Raw genomic sequence first — 13340 nt, forward strand, 5'->3', positions numbered from 1 at the left:
AGATTTGACACAGAATGTGATACAGAATTATGTAAATTAAACATTAATTAGCGAAGAACCATTTTTATAGTCTTCTGGCTAGTGTTCCCGCTCCCCTACGACGCGTTGCGGTATTCAAGATACGCGCTTGATTGAAAAGCTATTTAATAAAATCACTTAATTGTTCTTTTTCTTTTGAAAAAATATAATACGACAGTATATCATGGTAATTAAATTGAATCTTTGTGTGTTAGAGTTTATAAAGCGGTACTGATATTTTCACTTCAAATGATTTTGATTATTTTAAAAATAATGGTTTGCTAGTAAAATTGCCTTTTTTGACATAACTTTGTTCTCATTTTTCATTTTGAATGATGACATTTAGCTATTGATCAGTAAAGTTTAAATAAGAATAATCAAATTTTTTATAATTACCGAGTACATTTCACGCTAATATTTTGTGGAGACGAACCCTAAATGACGTCAATATGGGCGCCGCCATTTTTGAAATGGACGTCACGTCATGTTACAACGTAAGTCAACGGGAAAAAGATATAATTTTAACATTTTGATCATAATTATTCTGATTTTAAAAAAATTTGGAAAAAATGCCTAGAGATATTGACGTCAGGGTTAACATGACATTAATTTAAATGATTTAACTATTATATTTAATAAAAAATGGAATGTTCAAATTTGATGGGACAGACTATAGTACATTTAAGATGGCAGTTATTATAAGCCCTGACATTATTTTTGGTCTCATTTTGAAGCTTAATATAAACGTGAAATAGTGATAAAAGTTTTTTTTAATTGTCTGGCCAATTGTTTTCACAACGGCCCGGGAAATGAATCCCTTGCTCGTAGGCTCGAATCTGGAGTTTCCGGCCTTCTCTTAACTTATAGTATATTTTTAAAGGGGGTCATTATTTACATTTTTTTGTTTTTTGACACTTTTAAGATGAACACAGGTTTTTTTTATCAATCTGGTCATATTTTTTCTTCCCAGGTCCGATACTCGTGCCTGTGATTTTCTGTGTAAAGATAATTATGACCCTGACCTTTGACCCTTAAATCAATAGGGGTCATGTATTGGACATGGCTGTTCATCCTAAAAAAATACAGCTGTAGGTTGATTAATACGTAAGTTATTAAACGAAAACCGTTTTCAGTTTTAAGGTAATATTGACCTTTACCTTTGACCTTGTGACCCAAAAAATAATAGGGGTCTACTACTCATCCTATGAAGTTTGAACACTTTGGGTCAAATGGAACTTCAGTTATGCTCCAGAAACCACAATTTTTTAGTGTAAAGAGTAAAGATCATTATGACCCTGACTTTTGACCCTTAAATTAACAGGGGTCATGCATTGGACATGGCTGTTCATCCTATAAAATTTTACAGCTGTAGGTTGGTTATTACTTAAGTTATTGAACGAAAACCGTTTTCAGTTTTAAGGTAATAGTGACCTTTACCTTTGACCTTGTGTCAATGGAGTCCTTGCCCCAATATGGACAATCGCCCTTTGAAGTTTGAATAATGTGGGCCAAATGGAACTAAAGATATGCTTTGGAAACCAAATTGCTAACGGACGGACAGATAGACGGACGGAAGGACGGGCGGACGCCAGGGGGCTATAACATAATATGCCCGAAATTCTTTCAGGCATATTATGACTAAAATGTCTACTCTTTCTATCTTGATTAACTGATGCAAATGGCGAAGTTAAACAAAAGGGGGTGATCAGATGAATTATAAGGTACACTTCCGTCACAATCAAATTGTTTCTATGTCGATACCTAACTTTGTCATTTTATATGAAATGCAAAGTATTAATATTGTATAGATATTTCAATAAAATGTAATGTATTAGTTTTCCTAGCAAACATATAGTTTTGTTGTTCTTTAAAAGGACATGCATGTTATATTAACTTGATATTGGCACAAGGAACAAACTGTTACACGAAGGATGGAATTCTTATGATAACTTGTCAGGAGTTCTTGTGATAACTGTCACGGAGTTCGTCGGAAATTCTTTTTTGAATTTGTTTTTATACACGATTTCGGTCCCTTGGTTTTTTTAATTGTTTAAAACGAAAATCAGGGTCTCGTCAGGGAAATTGGGAAACTAAACTGGATTTTGGGAAATTTTGATCTAGGATTTCAGAAACTCAAAAATTTTCCCTTTTCTGAGCTTTTTAAAAATATGAATTAATCCCTTAGTTTAAAAAAAATTTTTATTTTGCTCGTTTCGAAACCAAAAATTTTTTGCAGCTCGTATTTATCACTTTCGAGTCCGCTTCCTGTAACTAACAAGTACTGGTGTCATATGAGGAATCATTGATCGTGACCCGAGTAGGGCTCGAACCTATGATTTCTAGGTTGAGGCGCAGACACCCTAACCGCTGGGCCACCGCTCCCCTTCGAATTATTCATTACAAGGCTGGAGTGATAAAAGTTAAGAATGTAAATGCAATAAGTTGCTTAGTTGTTTTTAGTACAAATTATTTATTTATTACAAATACAGATCTTTATATAAATGTACATGTACAAATTATTATTTACAACTGGCCCTATAGTGTCTTGTTTATATGTCTTACACAATAATACTAAACATGTGAATCTTGGCAGGCTTTTCTTTTTATTTTTAATCATTTATTTATTGTCAGACCAATTCGTTACCAAGTTTAAACTCCCGAATGTATTCGTCAATTAAAATATCAATCTCAGCCAACCTGTCCACCCCCAAAGGAACAAGGCTGAGTAATCCGAGAAACATAGGAGCCTCTTTCTGGATAATTTTCCTTTCCATTTCCGGATGCGTCACTTCCTTTTAAGTGGCCCCTTTTAATTTTAACATTTTGGAAATTTCCCCTTTTATATTTTTAACAACTTTTGATTTTTAAATTTTTCCCTTTCTTTTGTTTTTACCCTACAAAGTTTAAATTTTTCATAAAAAGGGGTGGCCATTTCCGAGAGAAATGTGTCGTAGTAGACGCGCCATGTTTTAATAATCGTGGAATATAAATCGAGCAGGTCTTTGTAATACATTTTTCGCGCCTTTTGTGATTTAGCTAAAGCTTCATACTCGCTTAAAGTAGAAATTTGTTCCGTGTCGTTTGGTAGCAGATTACGAATACAGTTCATAAAATCTGTTCGATTTAGTTCCATCTCGTTGTCGAGATCTCGCATGGACGAGAGTTCAGTGGCAATGACACTTTGATAAGACTTCAACCTCTTCACCATATCTAGGTCGTGCTCTGAAAAAAAAAATAACATTAAAAATATCAAAAATTCTGTTTTATAATAAATTTTCCAAAAAGGGAAAAACCTTTTTTAAAAAAAAAATTTCCGGCTTTTTTTGGGGAAATTACCTTTTAACCGTTTAAAAGGGTTTTTAATAAAAAGTTTTCCTTTGAAAAAAAAAATATTTAGAAAAATTTTTAAAATTTTAAAAGAAAAAATTGAAAAAAAGTTAAAGGGGTTTAAAAAAAAAGTTTTTTAAAAAAAATTAAAAATTTTGATTTTTTAATTTAAAAAAACAAAACAAAAAATATTTTAAATTAAAAAATTAAAATTTAAAAATTAAAAAAAATTAAAAAAATTTTTTTGGAAAAAGTAAAAGTTGAAAAATTTTTAAATGAAAAAAAGAAATTTTGCTAAATTAATCAAAAAAAAAAACCCTTTTCGGGGGGGAAAAAAAGGAACAATAGAAAGTGAAAAAAGAATGGGTTAAAAAACATAAAAAAAAGCGATTTTAACAAAACACCCATTGGCCCAAAACCCTTTTATGCCCACAAATTTCTTTTTCAATAACAAAAAAATATCATTAAAGTCACTTTTTTTTTTTTTATGATTTATTTTATCTTTTCATTGAAATACGAGTCGATTTAACCATATACTTAACTGATATCTTAATCAGTTAGAATACAATAATAGAATGATTGAGAGCTTCGTAAAAATTGGTGTGACTAAAACGCCCTAAATTGTGTATATGAGATCTATTTTTTGATGCTAATGAATATATAAATAAATATAAATACGCCTATATTGGATGTCGAGCACTTCAGGAGACCTGGATGAAATGTCATGTTTGCACACATCATACTCGTCATCCCAAAGTTTTGTCTCTATGGTAATTGCAGTGATGGACGCTGCTTTCAGTACATCTGACGTAATCAAGACGTCATGTATCAATGACGTCAATTCCCCTCGCCGGTGAATAGCCCATAGAGAATTGAGAGATTCTACAGTGTCGAAACCTACTGCCATTACAATTCCTGAAAATATAATTTATAGACATCAATGAATTTCAGAATTCCGTTATAAATTGACACAGTCATATAAAATTATACAAAAGGTCAGGGTTATATACCTGCATAACCTTTCTTGGTCGAGATAGTCAACAGAATTTTACTGACTGAATCTCTTTGCTGGTATTATAACCAAAGATCGTGTTGCAACGTGTTTAATACTTATGCAATAAGTATAGACATTCATGTATGTATACATGTTTATCAAAATGTATAATGACAAGTATATAGATATACATGTATGTATATATCAATATGTAAAATGACAAACATTTTGAACTGAATTTTCTTCTGCAAAATAATGTCCCGTAGTACACCTCTTGCATTAATACAAATGAGAGAATATTTTAACAGAAGAAAGGTTGTGAGCGAGGGAGTGTAAAGGAAATGGGTGAAACCATTGCGGAGGGAGGAATGACGGTGGGTGGTGGTAAGGGAGAGAGAAGGTGTGATGTAGGTGTAGAAGGGATGAGGAAAGTTGGATAGGGAGATGACATCTCGGGGAAAAGATTATGAATAAGATATATTTTGTTCTCAATTCAGTTATGATGGAAACATATAGATCTATATCAACTTATTATATATTGAAATATGAGTGCAATTTTGAAAATATTAATGAAATAAAATGCGTATTTTCATTTTCCGTATTTTCACTGTAAACATTTATTTTTCACTGAAGTGAAATATATTTACTGTATTTTCACTGGAGTCTTACAGAACTACTTTTTTTCTAAATTCCGCCAAAACACAAATTTTAGGGGATGTTTTTCAAATTGAGTAAAGAAAAAAGAAAAATGTATATAATAAACAGAAAAGTCAAGTTTTTCTATAAATACAGGATTTATTTCCATCTTGTGGCATGAAAATTATCATATTTCACTCGTGGCTACCGCCACCCATGAAATATTTCTTTTTCCCATCACTTGTTGTATAAATGGAAAAAACTTTAATATCTTCTATGTATTTACTATCTAAGATACTGTTTGAAAGAAGAAATAGGTCATTTTAATGAAGCGTAATCGGTTATTTTAATGGTTAAAATAAATCTAAATAAAATGTAAAATTTAAGGAGAAAGAGTTCTTGATTGATCACAAAATGTCCCTCAATAGTACACATGTATCAGTACCTGGTCACGTGCTCGTATGACGTCTAAAATAATGGAAAACTGTGCCAAATCTGGGCTATTTTTTCTGACAATATATAATGCGACTTAGATCAACGTTTTAAAGGTTTGAAACATTCTTATAAATGCTTAAACATACTTGTTTTGAGATGAAATGAAAACACATTTTTTTACGTATCTTATATCATTAATTGATTGATCATAGAAAATGCAAGTACTAGATCTTGGTCATTTTTTTATTAAAAGTACAAAATAACAACATAAAGTACAACCATCCCTGCACGTACATGTTGGCTTATGAAAACAGTGCTAAATAACTTGTTATAAACAAAGAATCTTAGATAGCAATTTTATTAAATGATGACGTTTGACTTTTAGCTCGTCGGTCAATAACAATACATGTGAGGATGATAGATAAATTGAAGCTTGGCCGTATATCAAAGCCCGGGATGCTCGAAATACCGTTTATCAACCCCGGGACACTCTGAATATCGTTCTGCAGCTCTATCGACTGAGCGACCAGGCAGCTTAAGTATAAGTGAACAGTTATATTCATTGACAATTATTATCAAAAAAAGTTTATCATCAAAAGAGTTGATTATTATTAAAGGTTTATAATTATTATTGAAAGGGTTGATAATCAATTATCAAAAGAATCAATGTTGTCAATTAATAAATCAATCAATCAAACTGTCATAGATTTTATGTCTGTTTGAATTACTTCGTTTTGCTTCAGACTAGCATCTAACTAGTTTCAGTATTTGACGTTTACATTATTAGTTATAAAGATCGTTGACAGGTTATATAGCCCTATATAAACGGCTGTTTGCAAATATAACCCGAGCCGCAAGGCGAGGGTTATATTGCAAACAGTCGTTTATATACGGCCATATAACCTGTCAACAATCTTTATTACGAATTTATTATACAGCACGCATCATTTTTTAGAGAAAAAAAGGAAGATTTCTTAATGAATCGACAGAAGCCGAGTACATAAAACTATATAAACGTCACGATTATCCAATGAAAAGCGACGTTACAAACGTGCAGTATTATAAAGATAGATGTTACGTTTTTAATGAATGGTTAAGTAAACAATATTTTGAAGAAAATTCTGGCGTTAAGGTTTTCTCATTGAGCAGATGACAAACATTAAATGTACGTTGTTCCTACATGGTTAAATGAACTACAAGTAATAGAAAAAAACATCGAAATACGAGGCGTAGCCCTTGAGTATAAATCAGATTGCCGAAAATGTTGATGTTTTTTCTCTCTCTCTTTTAAATCAGAGGCAAAAATAAAAACACCTTCCCTGTAATCTCAATATGAAGCCCAAGAAAAAAGTAGCGTAACCAATGAACGAGCCTCTAAATGTGTCTTTTCTAGTTTTATCCCTTTCCCTGTCATCGCAATCAGTGACCCCCAAGAAAAACTGGGCTAATTGACGAGCATGCTCTGAAATGCAGATAACTAATATCGGCATTCCAGTTAACGCACTGTGCATTTACATGAATACGATTTTCCTCTGACATATTTTCAACAGAAATGTCCACAAACTATGATACAATTCATTGTACATGACTGGTAACATGTATATGTCACGTTGTAATGTGTGTTATATTTTGAATTAGTTACGACCTATTTGCGTAGTCATTAGACCGAAAAGTCGTAACAAAAACTTTAAAGGTCAACAAAGACGTTGGATAAGGATCTTCTGATAATTGAAATACGTGCTGAATTCTGCGTTAATAAATCTTGAAAATGAAATTTAGAATTGTTCACGTGGATTTTATTAACAACTCTTAACGCGAAATGTTACTGTGTAAGAACACGATTCACAATATTCAGTAAAAGAAGGGATATACCATAGCGTCGATCGGTTTTGACGTCATATGTAGCGGCATGTCGTTACATGACGTCTTAGAAGCGACATGCCATTATTCTCCCGCTATAAACGGCAGTATTAATTTGGTTTCACCTTTAACCTGCTCGTTTTATGCAATGGTCGATTATGATTAGAATCTGGAACAATTTATTTATAATTTAAAGGCCCATCATGCCTCAGATATGCTATCAATACAATTTCCTTAAACATACTAGTATTTTGTTCTTGTTATTTTGTTACAGTTTCCAAACAATAAAATTATTATGCATTTGCCATATAGATATACTATGCTCAATTTTTACATCAGAAAATAGTGAATACTGTTTCACAGTCTCCTTATAAATATATAATAAACATGTTTTGACTTTCCACAAAGTAGATATGTTATGTTTTAAACTCTATACATACTATAGGTAGTCACGATCTGAATATAATTAAAGTTTCATTAAAAAAACAGACATTTTTTAAAGAAAAGACTAACTTTACTTGACTCGTTTTAAGGAACACAGCTTCCAATACGTAGTTTATTCCCTCTTTCATTCAAATTAGGCATATTCAGTAAGAATCAATATATGTCTTTGATAAAGATATTTTACTCAATGATGGGCACAGTGTATCTTAAACGTTTTATTTCGAACATTTGAATATACATTTGAGCCGCGTCACGACAGAACCAGCATCAGCGCATCCTGATCAGAATCCATGCTGTCCGCTATCAGTTTCTCTACTTGTAATAGAGTTGGTAAGCGAACAGCATGGATCCTGATCAGACTGCGCGGATGCGCAGGCTGGTCTGGATCCATGCTGGTCGCAAACGGACTATGTTTGTTTTGTCGTGACGCGGCTCAATCAGTATTTCGTGTCATATGTTTACAAACCTGGTTCAAATCTCTCTATGTACGTGTCCGTCAGTTTTCTTCCGTGTTCAAATGTTGCTCTGATTTTAACAATATCCTTTTTTCGGAATTCCTCGTACAATATGTCAGTTGTATTCATCCGGAAAAAATGTGGTAAACCAATGCTTTTTTCGTCGATAGGTGTCGCTTCATACACAGAAATATAAATGCCGACCTCACCTTGAAAAAAACAATTACATTTAAAGATATATTTTAAGTACAACACGTACTATTAAAGAAACTCCACTGAGGTCCAAAAGCCTAAAAAAATGAAACATAGATCAGGCGGGGCACTTAAAACAGAAATATATGCAAAATATTAATAAGACATATACTAAGAAATAAATTGAAAATCGTATTTTGTGCTATTGTGAGCCCCTTTCGAATTTTGGATCATGTTTCACAATTAGAATAATAATAGTGAAAAAAAACTGAGTGAGCGAATGATTTGAAATTTTACACACAAGTTGTTGGTTTACACCTTCGTCAAATTGTAAAAGAATATTTCCAGCCCCGTCACGTCAAAACAAACCTCAGTGAAGTCCCCTTAATATCGACGATATATGTCACGTGTTCATGTTTGAATTACAATATCTGTACAGACGGTGCCTGTCCATTTGGTGGTAACGAGGCTATTCGAGTTCACACCGATTGGCAGGCCCAGGCACTTTAGATACGGATTTCCCTACCCGAACCATATATTAATAACAAAGCATTTGAACGATAAACTGTGCATAATTAGACTATGATGTAAGGAAAATTTATATATGTTTCGATTCTAACATACAAATAAAAAGAAAATTGATAAGAATATGTGGAACTTCATTGAGCGTAAAACTAATTTTCCTGACGTCATTTGGTTAATTGAGCCGCGTCATGACAAAACCAACATAATGGGTTTGCGACCAGCATGGATCCAGACCAGCCTGCACATCCGCGCAGTCTGATCTTGATCCATGCTGTTCGCTTACAGACAAGTAAACAAACTGATAGCGAACAGCATGGCGGATGCGCAGGCTGGTCTGGATCCATGCTGGTCGCAAACGCATAATGTTGTTTTTGTCATGACGCGGCTCAATTGATATCTGACGTCATATGACGTGTTATCATCAATTTTCTTTTTATGTTGTGCATCGTGTAATAAGACACTAACTTCTCTTGACTGCCCTACTTGTTTGATAGAGGAATAATTTGAAGCGTGTTAGAATTGTTAAAGCAGCATGCCTTCAGATCTTCGCTAATTTTCATGAAAATTAAGATAATGTATTGAAATGTAAACTATTGTCCAGTCATCAAAAACGTGTTTTGCACATAGATCCATGGCACTTTAGATCCATATTACTTACACATAACTTACCAAAATATATGTCAAAATATCAAAAGAATCCCTAAATGCGTTAGTCACGACATAGAGATATGGTGATAGATACCGCAAAATCAGTCATTCATTTTATTAAACATGCAAGTCATGACTTGAATTGTGAATATTATTACTTTGTTATATACATGTACTTGTAACGTTACTTATAAATGAAATATTGATGAAATGAAATGTCTATTTTCATTTTCCGTATTTTCAGTGAAAAAATCTATTTTTCACTGCAGTGAAACATATTTCCCGTATTTATTGAAAACTATAGGGGAAGAAAACTTTAATACCCTCTATTTTCCTAAATTTTCCTAAACATTCAGTATATTTTCTAAGTTGATTTTCTAGTAAATTGATAAATGTAAGCATGTTTTAATTTCAGTTTAAAACGCAATTGGACTGATTAACATTTTACTTACTCGTGTGGTATTTTTTATAAATAAGTTTTAAATTCTAGGGAAAGAAATGGCCTTTGTGTAAAATGTCAGACCAGAGTAACAAAAAATGCAACATAGTTCGCTTAATGGTAATCTTAATTGATTTTCTTACTTTAATTTTGCACACAAAAAAATCCTCCCATCAATTTAAAAAATCTGTATCATTTATAACAATTCTAAGCTCATTGATTAATATTAATCGTAGCGGATTCTAATCAATTAACTTTTTATGTAGGAATAGAATAAATACAGCGTCTCAAATGGTTAAATATTTGCTAAAAATCTAGTTCAAGTACATGAAAACCTTGGGAGGGAAAACGATTTTAGTTGACAATCAATTGAAATCAATTGAAACATTAAAAAATAATGTGTTTGTATTCGGTATGCATTGTATAGCGCGTGTAATAATAAATTGGTACCACGCAAAAACGATATCAGTGATATACAAAGCTAAATTACCACATACCCGTGCCGCTTTTGGCGACTCCGTAAAAAGGTAGTGTACGGCTGTGCATATATTTTGACGTTGCGTCATTTGCGTAAAGAAACATAGCGTAAAGAAGCGCAAAAATGTTACTGTTATACCTTAAGCGCGTCAATGCACTAGTGATTCTTTTAACACAGTTCTTAACAGTTCTTATTTTGGAGAGGTCCTAAATAGAATATTATATAATTTATTTTCGTTACTTAATTTATTGAACTCACTGAGAGAAATAATATCATGCTTGCAAGAGATTCGCATAATTTATTTTTATTCAACTTGTTCAATAATTTAGTATTGAACTCGTATTCATTTAATGTTCTCTATTTCTGATGGTCAACCCTACCATATGATAGTAATTTTGTTCTGATGCACAAGCAACCTCATTTAATCCACAGGCAAGTTTAGTGAACCCATAAGCTACCTAATGCCACATGCAAGCTCAATGAGTCCACAGTCAGCCTCAGTGAAAGGCAAGCAAATAAATTCACTCATACCACAAGCAATCAAGTAACTTGCAGCAAAGTATCTTACCGGTAGGCTACAATTGATATAGTGTTTGCAAAGTGGACATGGCAATTGTGCAAAGAGCATTAAGTCTTGATTAGCTCTAAAACATTATAATTTTATTTTTGTTGTTGTTGTTGTTGTTGTGTTGCTTTAGTTTCACGTCGCTCCACCAAAAAATCAAATGAGCTTTAAATTTGTTAAAGGTGCATGCATGCATATGTCTGCTCATACGCCAAAATATTCCAAGAAAATCTAACTTTACAAAATGTACTAAGATTTTTAAGAAAAGTCAAACATATTTAAGAATCAGGTATATGTGATAATTTTCATGATGTGTGCGAATAATGAGTGACTTTTGCAGTATTTCTTACCATATTTCTACGACGTGACTAACGCATTGGATTCTTTGAAATCACAATATTTTACATTTCAATAAATTTTCAAAATGTTTGTGAAAATAAGAATGCACCTGGAGGCATGCTGCTTTAACAAAATTTAACAATATTTCCTATCAAATAATAGAGCACATGTTATACATACATGGTTGACGTTGGAAGAATGGTCTAGAATCATCTTTCACTTCGTATCCCTCTTCTATTTCCGACATTGAAATTGGTGCAGACATACTTTTTAACCCAGACTTTAATCCACAACTTTTATTTATCAAATATCTTTCTTTCCGTTTTTTTGTGACGCTAAATGCTCTTTAGTCTCTCAAAACTAAACTTTGTTGTCCTTATTTTCTTTCACGTACTTGAAATATATTTTTAATTACTTTATAACGTAGCATCACACATTATACCATTTACATAGGTAGATAACGGATCAAAGATATTCTCATAAAAATGGACGCCTAAGTATAAAGTCAAACATAAATCCATTAAAATGATATTATTTTTATCTTTAAAATGTTTTGTTTAAGATAATTTCCAATTTGAATTTTTAAAAGCCGCGCTAAGCTTTGATCAAATATTTAACGATTTTAAGTGTACATTTACTTTCATGTTAACTCAGTATCGTCGTATTATTAATTCAACACATCCCATAATACCGTGTTCTTAAAAATACTTTCAAATATTTTAACAACTTAATTCAACAGTCATCCAATTAACACCAAATCAACTTTTGAATAAAATCTAATTCCCAAAATAAATGGTGTATTTAATGTACTGACTTTCCATAAACTTTAAAATAACATTCCTTGTAAAATCTACTTTAGAATTATCAATAACTTTAAAGTGATTATAAAGGCAATTTTATGCCTTTTTACACCCATTTTTGATATCATAATTTCGATAGTTTTCATTTCTCTATTCATGTAAATAATAAGTGGTATGAAATTAAATTACAGCCTTGTAAAACTAGGAGACGTAAACTTTTTTTATATTTTATTTTTAGATGTGCGAATGATTGATACGGCTTCATTGTGCATTGTACGTTTTGTGTGTGTGTTTGAATTTTTTCCCCATTTTCTAACAATAATTGTTAACCTTGGGTTTATTCAAATCAAATATATATCAAATATCGGGTATTTCATGTCACATCGCAATTAGCTTTTATTTTCCCTATTATAATTTGATATTTCAATCAATTATAATTCTTTACATAAAGAATGTTAAGGTGAAGGTCAAATAACTCAGTGAAAGGTCATATTATGTTTATACAGTAAAAGTAGGGTTATTGAAATAATAAAGACACTATAAACGACATTCGAATCGGAAAACATTCGCATTTAAAAAATGTATAAGCTTGCCCCTCTACAATAATAACTTTAGGTACGTTTTCTTTCACATACAATAATGCCTTGTTGCAATTATTGTTCTTTCTACATATAAGGTCTTTCGTTTAATTTGTCGTCTGCGGTGAACACTTTACCTCTCATCTCTCGTGTCTTTTTCCTTCCCGCATTTTTTTTTTAATTCTTTGACCATGCCTTTAATATTTTTTTTCTTGATTTCACATTTTGGAAATGACTTTTGAAGAATCCTCGTGAGATTGACATAATTATTCCCATTCCCCGCTCTTTTTTATTCTCATGCCCCGCCCTTTGAAGCATGTTTGCTTTATTTTCGGTGCGATACTAGGCACCTTTGCTCTTGTCTTTCTCTTTTGATTTATAGCTAAATATGTATACAGTAAACTCGGCTTATAACGAACTCACTGGGACATTATATCCGGAGTTCCTTGTAAGCATATAGCGAATTAGTTCGTTGTATCAGGAGTTTTTATAGCGAACAGATTTACATATAACGAACTGATTGTTTACTATTGTCCGCCATTTTTGAAGAGAATTTGATTAAGAAATAGAAATATTTGTCATTTATTCATATTTTAGACACACTACC

General features: G+C 32.1%; 1 protein-coding gene across 1 annotated transcript; it reads right to left on the minus strand.

Moving 5' to 3' along the window:
- Positions 1–2538: 2538 nt before the first annotated feature.
- On the minus strand, positions 2539–12279 carry LOC132723553 (uncharacterized). The gene is made up of 5 exons (XM_060708290.1): positions 11536–12279; positions 8181–8378; positions 4024–4260; positions 2942–3240; positions 2539–2810 (listed from the first exon to the last, which is right to left on the minus strand). The coding sequence occupies exons 1-5, from the start codon at positions 11618–11620 to the stop codon at positions 2646–2648; spliced, it is 984 nt and encodes a 327-aa protein (XP_060564273.1). The 5' UTR covers positions 11621–12279; the 3' UTR covers positions 2539–2645.
- Between the last annotated feature and the right edge of the window lie 1061 nt (positions 12280–13340).

This window comes from Ruditapes philippinarum, unplaced genomic scaffold (assembly GCF_026571515.1).
Source record: "Ruditapes philippinarum isolate M1 unplaced genomic scaffold, ASM2657151v2 ctg4643_1_1_1_1, whole genome shotgun sequence".
In the NCBI taxonomy this organism is placed as follows: domain Eukaryota; kingdom Metazoa; phylum Mollusca; class Bivalvia; order Venerida; family Veneridae; genus Ruditapes; species Ruditapes philippinarum.